The 26,651-nt window shown below is 47.3% G+C and overlaps 1 protein-coding gene across 1 annotated transcript in view; it reads right to left on the reverse strand.

The window, feature by feature from the left end:
- The window catches only part of LOC137342490 (potassium voltage-gated channel subfamily KQT member 4-like), a 541,779-nt gene that overhangs the window by 74,082 nt on the left and 441,046 nt on the right, over positions 1 to 26,651 (reverse strand). The window contains exons 9-10 of the mRNA XM_068006381.1: positions 16,092 to 16,302; positions 8,524 to 8,626 (exon numbers count right to left, since the gene is read on the reverse strand). Coding sequence (XP_067862482.1) covers positions 8,524 to 8,626; positions 16,092 to 16,302 — 314 coding nt within the window. The remainder of the gene's footprint in view (positions 1 to 8,523; positions 8,627 to 16,091; positions 16,303 to 26,651) is intronic.

Consider the following 26,651-nt stretch of genomic DNA (forward strand, 5'->3'; position numbering starts at 1 on the left):
AATGCGGTCTAACCAGAGCTTTATATAACTGCAGTATAACTTCCACCTCTTTGAATTCCAATCCCTTTGAGATAAAGGATAACATTACATTAACTTTTTCATTGTTTTTTGCGCCTGTCCACTAGTTTTCAGTGATTTCTATACATGGACTCCTAAATCTCTGCTCCTCCACGGTTCTTATCATTTAGAAAATATTCTAATCTGTTTTTCTTATGTCCAAAGTGGATGACCTTGCACTTTTCTACATTGAACTCCATCTGCCACAGTTCTGACAACTCACTTAAGCTTTCAAAGTCCCTTTACAACTTTCTGCTCCCATCTACAAAAAATGGATCCTGAGCCAAAGAAGGAGATATTAGAAGGGGGAGACAAAGACCTTAGTGAAAGTGAGTTGTAAGGAGGGTCTTAAAGGGGGAGGGGGGTATAGAGTGGCGGAGGAGTTCCAGTACATGGGCCTGGGTGGTTGAAAGCATGACAACCAATGGTGGGGGGGGGGCGGGTGGTGTGAAGGGAGATAGGGGTGCACAAGAAGCCAGAATTAGAGGAACAGATAGTTTTGGGCAGGGGGGATTGTTGGACTCAATGAGGTTACAGTGAAAGGGAGGGGCAAGGCCATGGAGGCATTTAAAAATAAGGATGGATGAGGGTTTCAGTGGCAGATTGGCTGAGGTAGGGGTGGAGGCGGAAGTAGGCAGTGTTTGTGATGGAGCAGATATGGGGTCGAAAGCTCAGTACATGGTTGACCAGGTTGTGAACAGTCTGGTTCAGCCTGAGACAGTGGCCAGGGTGGGGGGGTGGAGTTGCTGGCTGGGGCTTCCCAATGTTTAGCTGGTGGAAACTGCATCTCATCGAAGGATGAATGTTGGGCAAGCAGTTTGAGAACACAGACAGTGGAGGGATCAAGAGAGGTGGTGGAGAATTAGAGCTGTCATGTAGAATCATAGAAAGGTTACAGCACAGAAGGAGGTCATTCAGCCCATCAGGTCTGCGCTGGTTTTATGCAAGAGCAATCCAGCTAGTCCCTCTCTAAGGCCTTCACATCTTTCCTAAAGTGCAGTGCCCAGAACTAGACACAATACTCAAGTTGTGGCTGAACCAGCTTTTTATAAAGGTTCAACATAACTTCCTTACTTTTGTACTCTATGCCTCTATTTATAAATGATGTGGAGATGCCGGTGATGGACTGGGGTTGACAATTGTAAACAATTTTACAACACCAAGTTATAGTCCAACAATTTTATTTGAAATTCTTGTGAATTTCAAATAAACTTGTTGGACTATAACTTAATCTATTTATAAAGCCCAGGATCCTGTATGGTTTTTAAACTGCTTTCTCAACCTGCCCTGCCACCTTCAACGATTTGTGCACATATACCCCCAGATCTCTCTGTTCCTGTACCCCTTTTAGAATTGTGCCCTCTAGTTTATATTGCCAGTAGAAGCTGACCCCATGCATGCAGATGATACTGCCAAGGGGCAGTACATAGATGAGGAAGAGGAGAGAGCTAATTGGCTGAGGTATGAAATGAATGGAATGAAAATTGAGCGTCTTCTATAATGGACGGGTAATCCACTACACCAGATTCCACCCATGCGATGAAGATGAACATTTACCCCACTATTTTTAGATTTGTCCTGGGGATGTGGGCATCTTTTGGCACGGCCGCATCTATTGCCCATCCCTAGTTCTGAGATGGTGGCAGTGAGCCTTCTCCTTGAACCACTGCGGTCCTTGTGATGAAGGTGCTTCCACAGTGCTGTTAGGTAGGGAATTCCAGGATTTTGACCCGACTATGAAGGAATGGCGATGTATGTACAAGACAGGATGGTGTGTAGCTTAGAGGGGAACTCAGAGGTGATAGTGTTCCCATGACATTGTAGCTCTTGTCCTTCTCAGTGGTAGAGGTTGCATGAGAGGGAGATGCTATTGAAGTAACCTTGGGGAGTTGCTGCAGTGTATCCTGTAGGTAATACACACTGAAGCCACAGTGAGCCATAGTTGGATGGGGTAGATATTGAGCCCAGTGACAGGGGCACAGATGATGCAAACTGCCTCTGTCCTTGATGGTGTTGAGCTTCTTTGTTCCCAGGGTCAGTGTTTGAACCAACACTGACACTGGACAATAACCCTGACACTGACGGTGCAACCACCGGCACTGGGTACAAACATATTAGTACTGTTGCAACACTGATACCAGGTACAAACACTGGCACTGGATAAAAATACAGTGCTGGGTACAAGTTCTTTATCTGAATGCACGTAGCATTCGTAACAAAATGGACGAATTAACGGCACAAATAACTATGTATGGGTATGATCTTGTGGCCATTACAGAAACATGGCTGCAGGGTGACAACGACTGGGAATTAAATATGCCAGGGTATTTAACAATCAGGAAGGACAGGCAGGAAGGAAGGGGAGGTGGGGTGGCTATGTTAATAAAGGAAGGAATCACAAATGATATTGGGACAAAGGATCAGGATAATGAAACAGTTTGGGTGGAGATAAGGAATAATAAGGGGAAAAAAACACTCGTGGGCGTAGTATATAGGCCTCCTAATAGTTGCAACTCTGCTGGAAGAAGTATTAATCAGGAAATAGTCGGGGCATGTAATAAGGGAACAGCTATAATTATGGGGGATTTTAACTATCATATTAACTGGACAAATCAAATTGGGCAGGGCAGCCATGAGGAAGAGTTTATTGAGTGTATTAGGGATGGATTTCTTGAGCAGTATGTAACTGATCCCACAAGGGGGCAAGCAACCTTGGACCTGGTCCTGTGTAATGAGCCAGGATTAATTAATAATGTCCTAGTTAAGGTTCCCCTTGGAATGAGTGACCATAACATGGTTACATTCCATATCCAATTAGAGGGTGAGAAGATTGGTTCTCAAACAAGCGTACTGAGCTTGAATAAAGGAGACTATGATGGTATGAGAGCGGAATTGATTAAGTGGACTGGGAAAATAGATTAAAGGGTAAGACGGTAAATGAGCAGTGGTGTTCATTTAAGGAGTTATTTTACAACTTTCAAAAAGAATATATTCCACTGAGGAAAGAAGGGTGTAAAAGAAATGACAGCCATCCGTGGCCAAGTAAAGAAATTAAGGATAGTATCCGACTAAAAACAAGGACATATAAGGTAGCCAAACTTAGTGAGAGGATAGAAGATTGGGAAGTCTTCAAAAGACAGCAAAAAGTAACTAAAGGATTGATTAAGAAAGGGAAGATAGATAATGAAAATAAATTAGCAAAAAATATAAAAACAGATAGCAAGAGTTTCTACAGTTATATAAAAAGAAAAAGGGTGGTTAAGGCAAACATAGGTCCCTTAGAGGATGAGACCGGGAAATTAATGGTGGGAAACATGGAGATGGCAAAAATGCTGAACAAATATTTTGTTTCAGTCTTTACGGTAGAGGACACTAAGAATATCCCAACACTGGACAAACAGGGGGCTCTGGCTGGGGGGGGGGGGGGGGTAAATACGTTTAAAATCACTAAGGAGATGGTACTCAGTAAATTAATGGGACTCAAGGCGGATAAATCCCCTGGACCTGATGGCTTACATCCTAGGGTCTTGAGGGAAGTGGCAGTCGGGATTGTGGATGCTTTGGTAATAATTTTCCAAAATTCTCTGGACTCGGCAAAGGTCCCGGCAGATTGGAAAACTGCTAATGTAACACCCTTATTTAAAAAGGGTAGCAGGCAGAAGGCTGGAAATTATAGACCAGTTAGCTTAACATCTGTGGTGGGTAAAATTTTGGAGTCTATTATTAAGGAGACAGTAACGGAACATTTGGATAAACATAATTTAATAGGACAAAGTCAGCATGGCTTTACGAAGGGGAAGTCATGTCTGACAAATTTGCTTGAGTTCTTTGAGGACATAACGTACAGGGTGGATAAAGGGGAACCAGTGGACGTAGTGTATTTAGACTTCCAGAAGGCATTCGACAAGGTGCCACATAAAAGATTATTGCTCAAGATAAAGAATCACTGGATTGGGGGTAATATTCTGGCATGGGTGGAGGATTGGTTATCTAACAGGAAGCAGAGAGTTGGGATAAATGGTTCATTCTCAGACTGGCAACCAGTGGCCAGTGGTGTTCCGCAGGGGTCGGTGCTGGGTCCCCAACTTTACAATCTATATTAACGATTTGGAGGAGGGGACCTAGTGTAACATATCAAAGTTTGCAGATGATACAAAGATGGGAGGGAAAGTAGAAAGTGAGGAGGACATAAAAAACCTACATGGGGATATAGACAGGCTGGGTGAGTGGGCGGAGATTTGGCAGATGCAATACAATATTGGAAAATATGAGGTTATGCACTTTGGCAGGAAAAATCAGAGAGCAAGTTATTATCTTAATGGCAAGAAACTGGAAAGTACTGCAATACAAAGGGATCTGGGGGTCCGAGTGCAAGAAAATCAAAAAGTTAGTATGCAGGTGCAGCAGGTGATCAAGAAGGCCAACGGAATGTTGGCTTTTATTGCTAGGGGGATAGAATATAAAAACAGGGAGGTATTGCTGCAGTTATATAAGGTATTGGTGAGACCGCACCTGGAATACTGCATACAGTTTTGGTCTCCATACTTAAGAAAAGACATACTTGCTCTCGAGGCAGTACAAAGAAGGTTCACTCGGTTAATCCCGGGGATGAGGGGGCGGACATATGAGGAGAGGTTGAGAAGATTGGGACTCTACTCATTGGAGTTCAGAAGAATGAGAGGCAATCTTATTGAAACATATAAGATTGTGAAGGGGCTTGATCGGGTGGATGCGGTAAGGATGTTCCCAAGGATGGGTGAAACTAGAACTAGGGGGCATAATCTTAGAATAAGGGGCTGCTCTTTCAAAACTGAGATGAGGAGAAACTTCTTCACTCAGAGGGTAGTAGGTCTGTGGAATTTGCTGCCCCAGGAAGCTGTGGAAGCTACATCATTAAATAAATTTAAAACAGAAATCGACAGTTTCCTAGAAGTGAAGGGAATTAGGGGTTACGGGGAGCGGGCAGGAAATTGGACATGAATTTAGATTTGAGGTTAGGATCAGTTCAGCCATGATCTTATTGAATGGCGGAGCAGGCTCGAGGGGCCGATTGGCCTACTCCTGCTCCTATTTCTTATGTTCTTATAAGCACTAGGTCGGGGTACAAACATGGGCACTGGATGAAAATACACCACCACTGGATACAATTGGGTGCAAACACTGGCACCCATCACTTAATGAGCACCAACATTGAAAGCAGTTAACAGAGAAGTTCAGAGGACTGTCGGCAGTGAGCTCATTGCTGTGGGGGAGGGGCAGGCACAGGGCTGGATCCCCTTTCAAATTCCCCAGATCCTGATTTTGCTGACTCGGAAAGACCACAAATTTAAAGTTGACAAAATAAAATCTGATTGCATTCCCTAAGTCAATGTGGAATTCAGGAATAAAGATCCTGGCAGACAACCCCGCTGTCTCACATTTCACTCCCTCTGTGAAATTTGAGATACAATTAAATTCAATAAATTGACTTAAAATATTCATCAACTGCCTTAAAGAGGAATTGTCTTCTCCTGAATTGCCACACACTTCTCAATATCACAAATGGGCATATCTCAGCAGGCCTTTGAATCCTGCAACTTTTAACCTTTACCCCCATTTCAGACAAAGGAGCATTACCTTAGTTCTATCACTATCTAGAACATTCCATGCAGGTATGCATTCGAAAAATGTTCCAGTGCAGTTGAACTAATGGAAAACAAATGTGGTTTTTCCACATTCTTGATAGCAGGGAGGACGCAAGATTTGTTTGGGATATAGGATGATGGGGAATGATGCGATCTCTGCCAGCCTCTTCAGGTGCTCTCTTTTAACCCTTCGGTTACTCGCACTGGCAAACAGATACCTGCTGCATTCCTGGTTTTGCGTTAGAGATTGGACTGACTTGTGATTCAACTATCTCAATCTTCTGAATGAAAGGTTATCATTAGCTCCAAAATCCTGCTCTTAAGAGGATCCAGTTCAACCAAGGGAAAACCTTTTTTTATAAAGGAGATAAAGTTGCTCCGACTCCCAACTGTAGAGTGGAAGCAGGAGACAGGCATGTACAGGGTTAGTGAGGTGAACCAAGGAGCAAGATAGGGTGCAGAACAGGTAAAAAGAGGGAAATTACACACAAAAGTCGGGATTAAGAACTAGAGAGACAACAGGCCGAGTCCATTATGAGTGACTGACAGGGAGTGGAGTGAGAGTAATCAGAGTACACGATGGGTGATTGACAGGGAGTGGTGTGAGAGTAATCAGAGTACACGCTGACAGGAATGGTGTGAAAGTAATTTCTTTCTGGCAGACAGCCTAAAGCTGGGTCTCCCTCACTGTCTGGCTGCGGTGATGGTGTCATCATCATCACCACGTGGCTCCAGAGAACAGTGGGGATGTCAGACCAGTCTGCAAGCTGCTTCTAACCCAAGGAACCCACTGCAGCAGCTGATTTCCCAGATTGTACTGTTGTTCCCAGCTTGTTTCTAAGTAGTGGGAAGAGAGAAACCATTGTCTATGGCTCTCACCGCTGACTCCATAGCTACTAACGCAGATTGAACCAGACAGATTGCAACCTCAACATCTCATTCAACCCCAAGCTGAGCTTCCAATCCAATATATTTGTGTCGCAAAGACTGCCTACGTACCTCTGTAACATTGCAATCCTCTGCTTCTAGCTCAGCCCATCTGCCGCTGAAACCCTCATTCATGCCTTTGTTAGATCCAGACTCTATAATTACAATACTCTCCTGACCTACCCCCATCCTCCACCCTCCATAAACTTCAGTTCTTCCAAAACTTTGCTGCCGTTATTGTAACTGCACCAAGTTCCGCTCACCCATCAGTCCTATAACTCGGGTTCCTGTGCCTCAAATTTAAAATTCTCAACCTGTGTTTAAATCCTTCCATGGCCTTGCCCCTCCCTATCTCTGTAACTTCTCCAGTGTTACAACCCACCCTGAATCTCTGTTCCTATGATTCTGGTTTTTGTGCGTTCCTTCCCACTTCGCGCAACCCTTGGCAGCTGTGCCATCACCATCTAGGCCCCAATGTGTTTAAAATGATTTAATGATTCAATAGGGTAGATATAAAAAAGGTATTTCCTCTGGTGAGGAAATTTAGAACAATCTTAAAATTAGAGCGAAGTTATTCAGGAGTGAACTCAGAATTCACTTTTTCACACAAAGGGTGGTGGCAATGTGAAAGTTTCTCTCACAAAAGCCTGTGGATCCTGGGGTCAATTGAAATGATCAAGGCTGAGATCGATAGATTTTTGTTGGGTAAGGGCATCAAGGGATATGGAACAAAGGCAGGTAAATGGAGCTAAGATACAGATCAGCCATGATCTCATTAAATGGTGGATCAGGCTCCACCTAGAGGGGCTGAATGGCCTGCTCCTGTTCCCAAGCTCTGACCTTATGCCTTTCTGATCTGTCACACTTCCCCATCACACTTCAAGTGCCACACTCAAATTTCTGTGTCACACTTAAAAAAGAATATAAAGAAACAAAGGAAACTATTTTGAAAGTATAGAGAAATTCTCCAGCCAAAGAAAATACCAGTCAGAATATCTGCAGCTGCTAAATTACTTTTATACCAACTCACACAGAGATTCTTTTGCAGGAATTAGACTTTGTGGCCTTAAAGAGACACAACTTCACTTCAGCAGCATTTGGTATTACATGGTACATCGCTTCTGTCTGTATAGAACACTATCATCTGATTTACTGTTACGTTATAGGACAGCCACATGTAAACGCTTTGAGACACATTGATCAATCTTCAGGTTATACATGCACATTTCTGTATCACACTTTAAAAAGCATAATTAAGAAAAATAAAACCAGCCATTTCCTTTTGTTTTTTTTCCTGCCTTGGGGAGGATCCAGGGATTTACAAGCACCTGTCAATCTACAAAGGAAAACATTTTCTAATTGATTTACTAGCAAATAATCTCTGGTTGACCTCAGGAGGTGCTCATTTACAGCAATTAGACTTTGTGGCTTAAAATAGACAACTTAAAACACAGCTCCACCATAGCAGCATAATAATATATTGTGTGTACAAGTACCACGGGAGGTTTGATAGTAATTGGTCAAATATCCTCCATCTCCCTCCAGTACTGCATTTAACTCTACGCCTGTTATAATCAACATGATGGCAAAGAGAATCGCCCATGATAAAATGATTCAGAAGCTTTAACCTCAGGTAAAAATACCAAGGGGGTGACCTTCTGGGCAGGTTCTCCTCCTCACCCATAGCAACCTCGATGGAAGAGCCACGAAACCCCGGAAAATGGCGGGCGAGTGGAAGAATCCCTGTGGAAACTCACCCCCCACCCCAACAATTTTACAAGGCTGACTCAGCCAATCACAGCCCTGAAGCCTACCTCTCAGTAATCTGATTTTTCATTGGCCAGGATGTGCTGCTGTCAGTGCAGTTTGTGGCAGCGCTAGCACCCCATGCCACGCCTTGTTATGAAACACTGACCTAATGGCTCGGATCAGGGTTTTCACGATGGGTGTTACATCTTCCATACTCATGTCACAATGAAACGCCTTTTCATCATAGTTGTCATCTCCCAGGTTCTCAGCTTAAAGAAAAACAAAGAAAAGAGTCATCACAGTATGTTAACACTCTGCATTGGATTTTAAACAAAGAAAAAAAGAAAGGACTTGCATTTACATAGCGCCTTTGACGACCTCAGGACATCCCAAAGTGCTTCACAGCCAATGAAGTACTTTTGAAGTGTAGTCACGATAACAGTTAAAGTGTCCTAACATAAGACCCTCTTTATAAAAAAGTCCTGAGGAGCAAGACTCTCTCATTTCCCAACTTTCCGCTTCCTCTCCATAACAACTGTGTGAGCCTGGACAGTGAATGTGATAGGTTTTTCCACCATGGAAAGCATCTTAGCTGGGCCTGATCCTGTTTTTATCTGAAGTCAACGGCCAAATACCTGGAAGGGGCTCATGTTCCCACCATGTTGGCAGCACTTTGGGACCTCACTTGGGAAGTAAAGCACATTGGGCATGTGACAGGCCTTGGACCATCGCACCCAATTAAAGAGACACTAGCCACTGCGATGACACCCCCTGTGCGTCTTGACATTTTCCCGAAGAGATAGCATCTCGCCATCAGGACCCATTTTAAAGAGAGAGGTATCAGATACTGAGTTGTACAGGCCAGAAAGATCCCATGTTTGATCCCCAGTCTGTGTGGAGTTACTTTGGCCCTGATATTAACGGGGAGGTGTGATGGCAGCGGGGGCGGGGGGGGGGGGGGGCGATTGGGCACGTGGTAAACCCGCATGAACCAAACTTACCGTTTCTGACACGATCGCACGTTGATTGATAGTGGTTAACGTCCTCTCTGGGTTTCGCGCCTGGCAGTTAGTCTGATTGACAGGCTGGCTGCTGTCAGGAGCTGCAATGCGAGGGCGGGGGTAGAAAGAGCCAGATGTCATCCAGAGCTGGAACAGAAGATCGGATGGCGGGGGGGGGGGGGAATTGGAAGATCCGGCGCTGGACTGGAAGATCGCGGGGGGAGAGGGGAAGATCGGGGGGACATCGGGAGGGTGAAGAGGGGGACATTGGGAGGGTGAAGAGAGGGAGGGACATCGGAGCGGGAGACATCGGACATTGGAACAGGTTTCAAAGGTAGGTTCATTTAGTGTTTTCAATTCCTTGCATTGTTTTTTATTTAATTTATTTAGTTTCTTTTTCCCTGATCCGGCCCTTCAGAAGCCAGGTAAGTTAAAAATCTTTCTGATCCCTTCATCTGTCACAGGTAAAGTGCCTTAAGTACTTCAATGAGATACATTTGGCTATTTAACGGTCATCCCATCGGCTTTAATTGCCGGCGGGACTTCTGTTTTTGGGTCGCCCACACGCACACAGATGGGTCCCTGGGAAACTCGGAAGTTGGCGGGTTGGAGCCGGGATTTCCGCGATTTTTGGAGCCCCCCACCCCCAACGCACCGCAATTGCCTCCTAAAATCACCCCCTTGGGGTTGCAGTAGGGGCATTACACTTAACCTCAGTGCTCCTGGACTGGGAAGGAGGCAGGATTCCTGCTCCAGATTACTGTCCAGTGACTCCGGCTGTCGAGTGTGTGTGTGTGTGTGTGTGTGTGTGTGAGTGGACATTAAGTGAGGACAGGATCTGGTCTGACTGTGATGTTCTCCATGGTAGAATAGTTGGTCAACACTCACCATCTAGGCTCACACATGAAGAATGGCCATTCAGGTGACAATTAATATCCAGTGAATGCAAAGCTCACTAAGCCAAAGGTGAAGCAAATGAGGGGCCCTCCCCTTAACTGGTTTGAGGCACCTCAGCAGCACTCCAGCCCCTCGGTGCCACTTTGAGCCAATACCGATGGGGAGGACTGCTACCTCCTCCCCTGCCATCCCCAGAAATGTTTAATTTTGATCCATGGTGGCCTTCGCCTGCTTGTAGGAGCCTTCTCTTGTATTGCCTCTGTTGATTTGACCTTTAACTGCCAAATACCTGCAAGAACATAAGGATATAAGAAATAGGAGCAGGAGTAGGCCATATGACCCCTCGAGACTGCTCAGCCATTCAATCAGATCATGGCTGATCTTCAACCTCAACTCCACTTTCCTGCCCGATCACCATATCCCTTGATTCCCCTAGAGTCCAAATCATAGAATCATAGAAGTTACAACATGGAAACAGGCCCTTCGGCCCAACATGTCCATGTCGCCCAGTTTATACCACTAAGCTAGTCCCAATTGCCTGCACTTGGCCCATATCCCTCGATACCCATCTTCCCCATGTAACTGTCCAAATGCTTTTTAAAAGACAAAATTGTACCCGCCTCTACTACTGCCTCTGGCAGCTCGTTCCAGACACTCACCACCCTTTGAGTGAAAAAATTGCCCCTCTGGATCCTTTTGTATCTCTCCCCTCTCACCTTAAATCTGTGCCCCCTCGTTATAGACTCCCCTACCTTTGGGAAAAGATTTTGACTATCGACCTTATCTATGCCCCTCATTATTTTATAGACTTCTATAAGATCACCCCTTAACCTCCTACTCTCCAGGGAATAAAGTCCCAGTCTGTCTAACCTCTCCCTGTAAGTCAAACCATCAAGTCCCGGTAGCATCCTAGTAAATCTTTTCTGCACTCTTTCTAGTTTAATAATATCCTTTCTATAATAGGGTGACCAGAACTGTACACAGTACTCCAAGTGTGGCCTCACCAATGCCCTGTACAACTTCAACAAGACATCCCAACTCCTGCATTCAATGTTCTGACCAATGAAACCAAGCATGCTGAATGCCTTCTTCACCACCCTATCCACCTGTGACTCCACTTTCAAGGAGCTATGAATCTGTACTCCTAGATCTCTTTGTTCGATAACTCTCCCCAACGCCCTACCATTAACGGAGTAGTTCCTGGCCCGATTCGATCTACCAAAATGCATCACCTCACATTTATCTAAATTAAACTCCATCTGCCATTCATCGGCCCACTGGCCCAATTTATCAAGATCCCGTTGCAATCCTAGATAACCTTCTTCACTGTCCACAATGCCACCAATCTTGGTGTCATCTGCAAACTTACTAACCATGCCTCCTAAATTCTCATCCAAATCATTAATATAAATAACAAATAACAGCGGACCCAGCACCGATCCCTGAGGCACACCGCTGGACACAGGCATCCAGTTTGAAAAACAACCCTCGACAACCACCCTCTGTCTTCTGTCGTCAAGCCAATTTTGTATCCAATTGGTTACCTCACCTTGGATCCCATGAGATTTAACCTTATGTAACAACCTACCATGCGGTACCTTGTCAAATGCTTTGCTGAAGTCCATGTAGACCACGTCTACTGCACAGCCCTCATCTATCTTCTTGGTTACCCCTTCAAAAAACTCAATCAAATTCGTGAGACATGATTTTCCTCTCACAAAACCATGCTGACTGTTCCTAATTAGTCCCTGCCTCTCCAAATGCCTGTAGATCCTGTCCCTCAGAATACCCTCTAACAACTTACCCACTACAGATGTCAGGCTCACTGGTCTGTAGTTCCCAGGCTTTTCCCTGCCGCCCTTCTTAAACAAAGGCACAACATTTGCTACCCTCCAATCTTCAGGCACCTCACCTGTAGCGGTGGATGATTCAAATATCTCTGCTAGGGGACCCGCAATTTCCTCCCTAACCTCCCATAACGTCCTGGGATACATTTCATCAGGTCCCGGAGATTTATCTACCTTGATGCGCGTTAAGACTTCCAGCACCTCCCTCTCTGTAATATGTACACTCCTCAAGACATCACTATTTATTTCCCCAAGTTCCCTAACATCCATGCCTTTCTCAACCGTAAATACCGATGTGAAATATTCATTCAGGATCTCACCCATCTCTTGTGGTTCCGCACATAGATGACCTTGTTGATCCTTAAGAGGCCCTACTCTCTCCCTAGTTACCCTTTTGCCCTTTATGTATTTGTAGAAGCTCTTTGGATTCACCTTTGCCTGATCTGCCAAAGCAATCTCATATCCCCTTTTTGCCCTCCTGATTTCTCTCTTAACTCTACTCCGGCAATCTCTATACTCTTCAAGGGATCCACTTGATCCCAGCTGCCTATGCATGTCATATGCCTCCTTCTTATTTTTGACTAGTGCCTCAATCTCCCGAGTCATCCAAGGTTCCCTACTTCTACCAGCCTTGCCCTTCACTTTATAAGGAATGTGCTTACACTGAACCCTGGTTAACACACTTTTGAAAGCCTCCCACTTACCAGACGTCCCTTTGCCTGCCAACAGACTCTCCCAATCAACTTCTGAAAGTTCCTGTCTAATACCATCAAAATTGGCCTTTCCCCAATTTAGAATTTTAACTTTTGGGCCAGACCTATCCTTCTCCATAGCTATCTTAAAACTAATGGAATTATGATCACTGGTCCCAAAGTGATCCCTCACTAACACTTCTGTCACCTGCCCTTCCTTATTTCCCAAGAGGAGGTCAAGTTTTGCCCCCTCTCTAGTCGGGCCATCCACATACTGAATGAGAAATTCCTCCTGAATACACTCAACAAATTTCTCTCCATCCAAGCCCCTAATGCTATGGCTGTCCCAGTCAATGTTGGGAAAGTTAAAGTCCCCTACTATTACCACCCTATTTTTCTTGCAGCTGTCTGTAATCTCCTTACATATTTGCTCCTCAATTTCCCGTTGACTATTTGGGGGTCTGTAGTACAATCCTATCAAAGTGATCTCTCCCTTCTTATTTTTCAGTTCTACCCATATGGACTCAGTGGGCGAACCCTCGGATATATCCCCTCTCACTACTGCCGTGATGTTCTCCCTAATCAAGAACGCAACTCCCCCTCCTCTCTTACCTCCTGCTCTATCTTTCCTATAGCATCTGTACCCTGGAACATTGAGCTGCCAGTCCTGCCCCTCCCTTAGCCATGTTTCAGTAATAGCTATAACATCCCAGTCCCATGTACCCATCCATGCCCTGAGTTCATCTGCCTTGCCCATCAGACTTCTTGCATTGAAATAAATGCAGTTTAATCTAGACTTCCCTTGGTCTTTGCCCTGCTTTCTCAGACCATCTGTCCGGTCATGTTCTGTACACTCTCCCTTACTGCCTTTTGTTTCTGTCACCACTTTATTTCCCACTGACTTCCTGCATCGGTTCCCATCCCCCTGCCACATTAGTTTAAACCCTCCCCAACAGCACTGGCAAACACTCCCCCTAGGACATTGGTTCCAGTCCTGCCCAGATGCAGACCGTCCAATTTGTACTGGTCCCACCTCCCCCAGAACCGGTTCCAATGGCCCAGGAATTTGAATCCCTCCAGCTTGCACCATCTCTCAAGCCACGTATTCATCTTAGCTATCCTGTCATTCCTACTCTGACTAACCCGTGGCACTGGTAGCAATCCTGAGATTACTACCTTTGAGGTCCTACTCTTTAGTTTAACTCCTAACTCCCTAAATTCAGCTTGTAGGACCTCATCCTGTTTTTTACCTATATCGTTGGTGCCTATATGCACCACGACAACTGGCTGTTCACCCTCCCCCTCCAGAATGTCCTGCAGCCGCTCCGAGACATCCTTGACCCTTGCACCAGGGAGGCAACATACCATCCTGGAGTCTCGGTTGCGTCCGCAGAAACGCCTGTCTATTCCCCTTACAATCGAGTCCCCTATCACTATAGCTCTGCCACTCTTTTTCCTGCCCTCCTGTGCAGCAGAGCCAGCCACGGTGCCATGAACCTGGCCACTGCCACCTTCCCCTGGTGAGCCATCTCCGCCAACAGTATCCAAAACGGTATACCTGTTTTGGAGGGAGATGACCGCAGGGGACCCCTGCACTGCCTTCCTACTCTTCCTCTGTCTGTTGGTCACCCATTCACTATCTCCCTCAGTAATTTTTATCTGCGGTGTGACCAACTCACTGAACGTGCTATCCACGACTTTCTCAGCATCGCGGATGCTCCAAAGTGAGTCCATCCGCAGCTCCAGCCTTGAATATACTCAACGACTCAGCATCCACAGCCCTCTGGGGTAGAGAATTCCAAAGATTCCAATGACCTAAGTCACCATTAGATCCCAAAAAATGCTTCAGGGAATTAAATAAGTATTTGTAAAAGAACATAAAAGTATACGGGGAAAGGGCAGCGATATGGGCTTAGAGTTGGTAGCTCCAGTTGAAGAGCTAGCACCAATACGGATACAATGGGTTGAATGGCCTCTTTCTATGCTGCAATTTCTTTGATTCAATCAAGCTGAGGGAGGTTTGCACTGTGGAATGGAACACTTCTCATTTCAGGCACTTAATGTCGCATCAAGCACTCCAGGCCAGGTACAGCACAGCTAGCTGCAGAATAAAGCTGCCTCTTCAATGCCCCAATAAAGTGCCTTAGCTTCAACCTCAGAAAAGCGCCCCCTACATGTTGAGTCAGTTGAGCAGTTCTGTGTGATAGGTCCTATGCAATTCCCCAAAATCGCTTCAATCGGGAACTAAACAGCACAGAACTACACATCATCCAATCAGTTGTGTTAGATCTGAATCCAGAATCCAGAGGTAACTGGACATTGTGCTACCCCACTGTTCTAACCAGCCTCCTAAAGCTTGTCTGTTCAAATAATTTGCCAGAGAAGTTCCTACTGGTATCAAATTGAACAATGGGGTGATTACCTTTATGATACAAGGAGCTGATAATGCAATGGTGGATGTCAGCTTCCTGTATTATTGGATCTGAATCTCTTGGGCCTGTGACCCAATGGAGCTGATCAGTGCCAAGGGTGCTGAGAACCTGTGCATAAAGTGCACATGAGGCTCATTCGGGCTGCAGAAAATGTTTAATAGAAGGGGCCTCTCATAATGTGACTGGAATACCTAGGCACATTCCAGTCCACTGAAGGGGAGACACAATAAAGAAAAAAGAACATTTTGCCTGGGTTGCCTCACCTCCCTTCCCCTCATGCCACCCAGCTTGCCTCCTCTTCTGCACATTGGTCTGAAAAATCTGAAGTTTTCTGCTGTCCCGGACCGCCCCCCACCCCCATATGGGTAATCAACATCCCGAAAGGCTGCACCTCCAACTCCAGCCCTTGTGTTGCATTCCTCCCCACTCCGCTGGCCATCCCAGTGTATCATGCACTACATGTGGGGAGGGACAACTCTCCAGGATTGCCCTGGAGTCTCCATGAATTGAAGATTGATCTCTTGGACGCTGCTGTCAGCAAACCTGGGAGAAAAGTCAAAGGGCATTAAAAAAATGTTTTAAAAAAACTTTCTTTGAACACTTTTGTTTATTAATTATAAAAATATTGGAGACAGGGGAAAAAGGTTGTTTGACTGAAGATTGTTTGGAGATGGGAGATCATGTGATGAAACCTCCAGGAATCCTAACACTGAAATGAGCTGAGCCTACATTATGTGAAAGGTCAGCTTATTCATGCATAGGCACACAGAGCGCCCGGGGGACAGCACAGCACAGCAAGCTATCGGCCCCAAGGGCTAACTCAGACAGGATTTCCACACTGTCTCTGAGATTCTTCTGTTCTTACTTTCCACTGTTGTTCTGGGCTTTAACCGGAGTGATGCTCGGAAGCGGGTTCTGTCGTTGAAACTCCAACTCTTCTGCACCTTGGTGGGGCTGACCTGCGTCGCATTCTCTGCACTGGGCGAGCGCTGGATACTCGGGGCAGATGCCTGCTTGCTCCTCATGCTCTGAATCCTTGGACTGTTCATCTTCATTCTGTCTCTGAAGCCCAGCCTCTGGTTACTGAAACAAGGTAAAAAAGCATCAAAAATCCTTGTATTCATCTACATGTTTATCCAATACAAAGCCAAAGTGTTTTTAAAAAAATGCATAAATATATTTATACCACACGTGGAAATAAGAGCAAAATATTTTAAGAACAGAGAAAGATCATGAGGGTCAAGGAGTCCATCCTTTTTGTAATTAATCCCATCTACCCAACTTCTCACCATACCCCTTCTCTGTCCAGAAACACATCCCATTGTCTCTTGCCCCCATTACACTATCTGGTAACTTATTCCAAAATTCAATCACTCTGTGTGAAAAAGTTCCCCATAACTTCCTTTCATGCTCTTAACGTCCTCATTTTTCATTTGTGTCCACCTGGGAGTTTAACCTTTTATCACAGGGGACACTTTACTGGAATCACCCTTCACAATCTTCAAATCTTCAGTTGGCCCAGTCCCAGTCTGCTTGTTTCCAAAGAGGAAAATTCCTTAGCTTTTCCTCAGGACTTAAAATTCCCCAAAATGTTGGTGATAACATAAGAACTTAAGAAATAGGAGCAGGAGCAGGAGTAGGCTATATGGTCCCTCAAGCCCGCTCCGCCATACAATAAGATCATGGCTGATCTTCGACCTTAACTCCATTTTCCCGCCCCATCCCCATATCCCTTGATTCCCCTAGAGTCCAAAAATCTATTTATCTCAGCCTTGAATACACTCAATGACTGAGCATCCACAACCCTCTGGGGTAGAGGATTCCAAAGGTTCACAACCCTTTGAGTGAAGAAATTCCTCCTCATCTCAGTCTTAAATGGCCCACCCCTTATCCTGAGACTATGCCCCCTAGTTCTAGATTAGCCAGTCAGGGGAAATGGCCTCTTAGCATCTACCCTGTCAGGCCCCCTCATCATTTTATGTTTCAATGAGACGTCCTCTCATTCTTCTAAACTCCAGAGTACAGGCCCATTCTACTTAATCTCTCCTCATAGGACAACCCTCACATTCCAGGATTCAATTTAGTGAACCTTCGCTGTACCGCCTCTAAGGCAAGTATATCCTTCCTTAGATAAGGAGACCAAAACTTTTTTTTATTCATTCATGGGATGTGGGCGTCGCTGGCTTCCATCATTTATTGCCCATCCCTAATTGCCCTTGAGAAGGTGGAGGTGAGCCGCCTTCTTGAACCGCTGCAGTCCTGTATGCAGTACTCCAGAAATGGTCTCACCAAAGCCGTGTACAATTGTAGCAAGACTTCCTTACTCTTGTACTCCAACTCCCTTGCAATAAAGGCCAACATGCCATTTGCCTTCCTAATTGCTTGCCGTGCCTGCATGCTAACTTTCTCTGTTTCTTGTACGAGGACATCCAGATCTTTCTGAACACCAACATTTAATAGTTTCTCACCATTTAAAAAATATTTTGCTTTTCTAGTCTTCTTACCAAAGTGAATAACCTCACATTTCCCCACATTATACTCCATCTGCCACCTTCTTGCCCGCTCACTTAACCTGTCTATATCCCTTTGCAGCCTCTTTGTGTCCTCCTCACAGCTTACTTTCCCACCTAGCTCTACATCGTCAGCAAATTTGGATACATTACTCTTGGTCCCTTCATCTAAGTCATTAATATAGATTGTAAATAGCTGAGGCCCAAGCACCGATCCTTGCAGCACCCCACTAGCTACAGCCTGCCAACCTGAAAATGACCTGTTTATCCCTACTGTCTGTCTTCTGTCCATTAACCAATTCTCTATCCATGCTAATTTACCCCTAACCCTATGAGTCCTTATCTTGTGTAACAACCTTTTATGTGGCACCTTATTGAATGCCTTTTGGAAATCCAAATATACTACATTCACTGGTTCCCCTTTATCCACCCTGCTAGTTACATCCTCAAAGAACTCCAATAAATTTATTAAACAGGATTTCCCTTCCATAAAACCACGTTGACTATGCATAATCATACTATGATTTTCTAAGTGCCCTGTTACTATTTCCTTAATAATGGATTCCAGCATTTTCTTGACGACTGATGTCAGGCTGACTGGCCTGTAGTTCCCTGTTTTCTCTCTCCCTCCTTTCTTGAATAGCGGGGTTATATTTGCTACCTTCCAATCCGCTGGGACCATTCTAGAATCTAAGGAATTTTGGAAGATCATAACCAATGCATCCACTATCTCTGCAGCCACCTCTTTTAGAATCTTAGGATATAGGCCATTAGGTCCAGGGGATTTGTCGGCTTTTAGATCCATTAGTTTGTCTAGTACTTTTTCTGTACTGATATTAATTATTTTAAGTTCCTCACTCTCACTTACCCCTTGGTTCCCCACTATTTTTGGTATGTCTTTTCTATCTTCTACTGTGAAGACAGATACAAAATATTTGTTTAATGTCTCTGCCATTTCCTTATTCCCCATTATAATTTCTCCTGTCTTAGCCTCTAAGGGACCAACGTTTACTTTCGCTACTCCCTTCCTTGTTACATACTTGTAGAAGCTCTTACAATCTGCTTTTATATTTCTTGCTAGTTTACTCTCATATTCTATTTTCTCCCTTTTTAATCAATTTTTTGGTCGTCCTTTGCTGGTTTCTAAAACTCTCCTAATCCTCAGGCTTACTACTCTTCTTCGCAACATTATAGGCTTCTTTTAATCTAATACTATCCTTAACTTCTTTAGTTAGCCACGGATGGATTGCTTTTCTCGTGGAGTTTTTTTAAGTTTCTAATCTCCACATTTATGAGGCCAAAAACATATAAACTTGTTTAAAATTATTTGAAATGTGTGGTATAAATAGGATAAGTTATGAGCAGCAGTGAGCTGGGATGGATATCTTTGCTCTTGTCTTTGCCCATAAAGCACTTGCTCACCTGTTTGTTTCACTTCTCAAGGTATTTATCCTAACTCACTGTTGCACAGGATATATCCTTATTTACGTTCCAAAATTACTATCTTATTCAAAGATTCAGATGCATGTTTTAGCTGTTTTACTTTGTTGGAGAGGACTTTGGGAGTGAAGCACCTTCTGCTCAATCCAAATTTGGACAGGATGAGAAGAGTAACACTGCTGTGCACATAAAATGACTTAATCATACATGTGCCAACCAGGACATCCTCTATCATACACATGCCAACCAGGAGAGAGAGTCTCAATCATATGCATGCCAACCAGGAGAGAGAGTCTCAATCATACACATGCCAACCAGGAGAGTCTCAATCATACGCATGCCAATCGGAGAGGGAGTCTCAATCATATGTAGACCAAACAGGAGAGAGAGCCTCAATCATGCACGTAACAACCAGGAGAGAGAGTCTCAATCATACACAGACCAAACAGGAGAGAGGGTCTCAATCATGCACGTAACAACCAGGAGAGAGAGCCTCAATCATGCACGTAACAACCAGGAGAGAGAGTCTCAATCATGCACGTAACAACCAGGAGAGAGAGTCTCAATCATACACAGACCAAACAGGAGAGAGGGTCTCAATCATGCATGTAACAACCGGGAGAGGGAGTCTCAATCATACATGTACCAACCAGGAGAGAGAGTCTCAATCATATACACGCCAACCAGGAGAGAGAGTCTCAATCAAACACATAACAAACAGGAGAGAGGGTCTCAATCATTCAGCCGCTAAACAGCAAACAGGCTGAATCATGCATGAATAACACCAAAAATGGGCTCAATCATACACTAGTTCGAAGGCAAATGGGCTCAATCATACACTAATGAAACAGAAAATGGGATCAATCATATATTAGTGCAACGGGAAATGGGCTTAATCATGCATTAGTGCGACAGGAAATGGGAGCAATCCTATACTAGTGCAACAAGGAATGGGCTCAGTCACAACAACAACAACAACAATGTTCATTTATATAGCGCCTTTAATGTAGTAAAACGTCCCCAGCGCTTCACAGGAGTGTTATCAAACAAAATTTGACACCGAGCCACATATGGAGATATTAGGACAGGTGACCAAAAGCTTAGTCAAAGAGGTAGGTTGTAAGAAGCGTCCTAAAAGAGGAGAGAGAGAGGTAGAGAGGCGGAGAGGTTTAGGGAGGGAATTCCAGAGCTTAGGACCTAGGCAACTGAAGGCACGGCCACCAATGGGCGGAGTGATTAAAATCGGGGATGCAAAAGAGGCCAGAATTGGAGGAGCGCAGAGATTTGGGAGGGTTGTAGGGCTGGCGGAGGTTACAGAGATAGGGAGGGGCGAGGCCTCGGAGGGATTTGAAAACAAGGATGAGAATTTTAAAATCAAGGCGTTCCTGGACTGGGAGCCAATGGAGGTCAGCAAGCACAGGGGTGATGGGTGAACGGGACTTGGTGCGAGTTAGGATACGGGCAGCAGAGTTTTGGATGAGCTCAAGTTTATGGAGGGTGGAAGATGGGAGGCCGGCCAGGAGAGCATTGGAATAGTCAAGTCTAGCGGTAACGAAGACATGAATGAGGGTTTCAGCAACACGAGTTGAGGCGGGGGCAGAGACAGAGGTGGTGGGAGGCAGTCTTAGTGATAGAGCGGATATGCGGTCAGAAGCTCATCTCAGGGTCAAATAGGACACCAAGATTGCTAACGGTCTGGTTGAGCCTCAGACTGTGGCTAGGGATAGGGACAGAGTCAGTGGCTAGGAAACGGAGTTTGTAGCAGGAACCGAAGGCAATATTTAGTTGGAGGAAATTTCTGCTGATCCAGTTCTGGATGTCGGACAAGCAGTGTGACAAATCAGAGACAGTGGAGGGGTCGAGAGAGGTGGTGGTGAGGTAGAGCTGGGAATCGTCAGTGTACATGTGGAACCTGATGTGTTTTCGGATGATGTTGCCGAGGAGCAGCATGTAGATGAGAAATTGGAGGGGGCCAATGATGATCCTTGGGGAATGCCAGAGGTAATGATGTGGGAGCAGGAAAAGAAGCCATTGCAAGTGCTTCTCTGGCTACGACTGGGCAAAAATGGAATCAGGCGAGTGCATTTCCACCCAGCTGGATGATGGAGGAGAGGCGTTGGAGGAGGATGGTGTGGTCAACCCATGTCAAAGGCTGCAAACAGGTCGAGAAGGATGAGGAGGGATAGTTTACCATGGTCACAGTCACATAGGATGTCATTTGTGACTTTGATAAGGGCCGTTTGAATGCAGTGATAGGGGCGGAAACCTGATTGAAGCGATTCAAACATGGAGTTGCGGGAAAGGTGGGCACGGATTTTAGAGGCAACAACATGTTCAAGGACTTTGGAGAGGAAAGGGAGGTTGGAGATGGGGTAGTAGCTTGCAAGGGCAGAGGGGTCAAGGACGGGGGCTCAAGGGCGGGTTTTTTGAGGAGGGGAGTGATGACGGCAGATTTGAAGGGGAGGGGGAGAGTACCTGAGGATAATGAACCGTTAACAATTATCAGCTAACATGGGGGCCAGGAAGGGAAGTTGGGTGGTCAGCAGTTTGATGAGAATAGGGTCGAGGGAGCAGGAGATCCATCTCATGGTCAAGATGAGCTCGGAGAGGGCATGAGGAGGGATAGGAAAGAAACTAGAGAAAAATGCGAGTTCAGGGGTATGGCAGGGGGGAACCTTAAGGGAGGTTTGGTTTGGTGGGCTTGGGGAAGGGAGGCAAGCGGCAGAGGCAGCTAAACAGATCGTCTCAATCTTAGTGACAAAGAAGTCCATGAGCTCCTCGCACTTGTTGTTGGAGGTGAGGGTGGAGGGGGCAGGGTAGAATGGTTTAAGAAGACAGTTTGTAGTGGAGGAGAGAAGCCGGGGGTTATCTTTGCATTTCCGGATGATCCTGGAAAAGTGAGCAGTTTTGGCAGAGGAGGGGGAACCCAGGTGAGATAGAGAACGAGGATCCACAGAAACTGATCCTATCCAACAGTACAATGTACTTGCTACCTGTGAGGATAAGGATAAATCTCTCGGAAGGACAGTCAGAATGCTGACCATGGCATCCTGGAGCAGGAGGCTGTCCAAAGGGAGGAGGAGGAGGAAGTTGTAGGGGATTCAATAATTAGGAAAACAGATAGCATCCTTTGTAAGCAGGATCGAGACTCCACCATGGTGTGGGACATTTCGAACTGACTTGAAAGGATACTGGAGAGGGAGGTGGAGGATCCAGTCATTGTGGTCCATGTTGTAGGCAAGAGGTCCTGTTCAGAGAGTACCAGGAGCTAAGAGCTAAATTAAAAAACGGGACCTTAAGAGTTATAATCTCTGGATTGTTACCCGAGCCACATGTAAATTGGCGTAGGGATAAGCAGATTCGGGGCTTAGGAGGGGTAAAGAGAAAATAGGAAAAAAAGAGGGGAGTTAGAAGTGATGGGCTCGGGTCCATACACAAGTGAATCAGAAAATGGGCTCAATCATACACTAGTGCAACAAGGAATGGGCTCAAACTTACACTTGTGAAATAGGGAAATGGGCTCAATCATACACTAGTGTGACAGGAAATGAGCTCAATCATACACTAGTGTGAGAGGAAATGCGCTCCATCATATACGAGTGTGACAGAAAATGGGCTCAATCATGAGTGCAAAACAAGAAAGAGATTCAATCACACTAGCAGGAAACGGGTAAACGCTTGATCAGATGTGAGCAAACCTATACTGGGTTCAGTTGTACACATGCAAAGGTAGAATTCTCTGCCTCAAAATGTTGTTGAATAAATTCATAAATTCTTTTAAAAGGAAATGAGATAGTTGCTTGAAAAAGTGGAATATTTAAGGAAATGGGGAGTGATAAGAAGAGTGGGATGAGACTAGGTGGATCATGTGGAGAAAAACGCAGACACATTGGGCTGAATGGCCTGTTTCTATGCTGGAATATTCTATGACTCTATAACATACAGACAGAGCCACTTCTGAGCAGACAGGCAGCAGTAGGCAAACATACAGGCAGAGGTATGTGGAAGCACGAGTCACCACTTGTTCAGCTCTGGGCTGTATGCTCCACAGTGAGTGAACTATCTGGTAATTTCTACAATTTCCGGTCCTGGACTTGGCAAAATCAAAAATGTCAGTGAGTACACAGTTAGCCCCAAAACGGTACACAGCCAACCCCAGAATGGTACACAGCCAGTCCCAGAATGGTGCACAGCCAGCCCCAGAATGGTGCACAGCCAGTCCCAGAATGGTGCACAGCCAGTCCCAGAATGGTGCACAGCCAGTCCCAGAATGGTGCACAGCCAGCCCCAGAATGGTACACAGCCAGCCCCAGAATGGTACACAGCCAGCCCCAGAATGGTACACAGCCAGCCCCAGAATGGTACACAGCCAACCCCAGAATGGTACACAGCCAACCCCAGAATGGTGCACAGCCAGTCCCAGAATGGTGCACAGCCAGCCCCAGAATGGTGCACAGCCAGCCCCAGAATGGTGCACAGCCAGCCCCAGAATGGTGCACAGCCAGCCCCAGAATGGTACACAGCCAGCCCCAGAATGGTACACAGCCAATCCCAGAATGGTACACAGCCGGCCCCAGAATGGTGCACAGCCAGTCCCAGAATGGTGCACAGCCAGCCCCAGAATGGTGCACAGCCAGCCCCAGAATGGTGCACAGCCAGCCCCAGAATGGTGCACAGCCAGCCCCAGAATGGTGCACAGCCAGCCCCAGAATGGTGCACAGCCAGCCCCAGAATGGTGCACAGCCAGCCCCAGAATGGTGCACAGCCAGTCCCAGAATGGTGCACAGCCAGTCCCAGAATGGTGCACAGCCAGTCCCAGAATGGTGCACAGCCAGTCCCAGAATGGTACACAGCCAGCCCCAGAATGGTACACAGCCAGCCCCAGAATGGTACACAGCCAGCCCCAGAATGGTACACAGCCAGCCCCGGAATGGTGCACACCCAATCCCGGAATGGTGCACAGCCAGACCCGGAATGGTGCACAGCCAGCCCCGGAATGGTGCACAGCCAGCCCCGGAATGGTGCACAGCCAGCCCCGGAATGGTGCACAGCCAGTCCCGGAATGGTGCACAGCCAGCCCCGGAATGGTGCACACCCAGCCCCGGAATGGTGCACAGCCAGCCCCGGAATGGTGCACAGCCAGCCCCGGAATGGTGCACAGCCAGCCCCGGAATGGTGCACAGCCAGCCCCGGAATGGTGCACAGCCAGCCCCGGAATGGTGCACAGCCAGTCCCGGAATGGTGCACAGCCAGTCCCGGACTGGTGCACAGCCAGTCCCGGACTGGTGCACAGCCAGTCCCGGAATGGTGCACAGCCAGCCCCGGAATGGTGCACAGCCAGCCCCTGAATGGTACACAGCCAGCCACAGAATGGTACACAGCCAGCCCCAGAATGGTGCACACCCAATCCCAGAATGGTACACAGCCAGATCCAGAATGGTGCACAGCCAGACCCAGAATGGTGCACAGCCAGACCCAGAATGGTGCACAGCCAGACCCAGAATGGTACACAGCCAGACCCAGAATGGTGCACAGCCAGTCACAGAATGGTGCACAGCCAGCCCCAGAATGGTGCACAGCCAGCCCCAGAATGGTGCACAGCCAGCCCCAGAATGGTGCACAGCCAGCCCCAGAATGGTGCACAGCCAGCCCCAGAATGGTGCACAGCCAGCCCCAGAATGGTGCACAGCCAGCCCCAGAATGGTGCACAGCCAGCCCCAGAATGGTGCACAGCCAGCCCCAGAATGGTGCACAGCCAGCCCCAGAATGGTGCACAGCCAGCCCCAGAATGGTGCACAGCCAGCCCCAGAATGGTGCACAGCCAGTCACAGAATGGTGCACAGCCAGCCCCAGAATGGTGCACAGCCAGCCCCAGAATGGTGCACAGCCAGTCCCAGAATGGTGCACAGCCAGTCCCAGAATGGTGCACAGCCAGTCCCAGAATGGTGCACAGCCAGTCCCAGAATGGTGCACAGCCAGTCCCAGAATGGTACACAGCCAGCCCCAGAATGGTGCACAGCCAGCCCCAGAATGGTACACAGCCAGCCCCAGAATGGTACACAGCCAGCCCCAGAATGGTACACAGCCAGCCCCGGAATGGTGCACACCCAATCCCGGAATGGTGCACAGCCAGCCCCGGAATGGTGCACAGCCAGCCCCGGAATGGTGCACAGCCAGCCCCGGAATGGTGCACAGCCAGCCCCGGAATGGTGCACAGCCAGCCCCGGAATGGTGCACAGCCAGCCCCGGAATGGTGCACAGCCAGCCCCGGAATGGTGCACAGCCAGCCCCGGAATGGTGCACAGCCAGCCACCGAATGGTGCACAGCCAGCCCCGGAATGGTGCACAGCCAGCCCCGGAATGGTGCACAGCCAGCCCCGGAATGGTGCACAGCCAGTCCCGGAATGGTGCACAGCCAGCCCCGGAATGGTGCACAGCCAGCCCCGGAATGGTGCACAGCCAGCCCCGGAATGGTGCACAGCCAGCCCCGGAATGGTGCACAGACAGCCCCGGAATGGTGCACAGCCAACCCCGGAATGGTGCACAGCCAGCCCCGGAATGGTGCACAGCCAGTCCAGGAATGGTGCACAGCCAGCCCCTGAATGGTACACAGCCAGTCCCGGAATGGTGCACAGCCAGTCCCGGAATGGTGCACAGCCAGTCCCGGACTGGTGCACAGCCAGTCCCGGAATGGTGCACAGCCAGATCCAGAATGGTGCACAGCCAGACCCAGAATGGTGCACAGCCAGACCCAGAATGGTGCACAGCCAGACCCAGAATGGTACACAGCCAGCCCCAGAATGGTGCACAGCCAGCCCCAGAATGGTGCACAGCCAACCCCAGAATGGTGCACAGCCAGCCCCAGAATGGTGCACAGCCAGCCCCAGAATGGTGCACAGCCAGCCCCAGAATGGTGCACAGCCAGCCCCAGAATGGTGCACAGCCAGCCCCAGAATGGTGCACAGCCAGCCCCAGAATGGTGCACAGCCAGCCCCAGAATGGTGCACAGCCAGCCCCAGAATGGTGCACAGCCAGCCCCAGAATGGTGCACAGCCAGTCCCAGAATGGTGCACAGCCAGTCCCAGAATGGTGCACAGCCAGTCCCAGAATGGTGCACAGCCAGCTCCAGAATGGTGCACAGCCAGTCCTAGAATGGTGCACAGCCAGTCCTAGAATGGTACACAGCCAGTCCTAGAATGGTACACAGCCAGCCCCAGAATGGTGCACACCCAATCCCAGAATGGTGCACAGCCAGCCCCAGAATGGTGCACAGCCAGTCCCAGAATGGTGCACAGCCAGTCCCAGAATGGTACACAGCCAGCCCCAGAATGGCACACAGCCAGCCCCAGAATGGCACACAGCCAGCCCCAGAATGGTGCACAGCCAGTCCCAGAATGGTGCACAGCCAGTCCCAGAATGGTACACAGCCAGCCCCAGAATGGCACACAGCCAGCCCCAGAATGGCACATAGCCAG

Source organism: Heptranchias perlo, chromosome 26, assembly GCF_035084215.1.
Source record: "Heptranchias perlo isolate sHepPer1 chromosome 26, sHepPer1.hap1, whole genome shotgun sequence".
NCBI lineage: Eukaryota > Metazoa > Chordata > Chondrichthyes > Hexanchiformes > Hexanchidae > Heptranchias > Heptranchias perlo.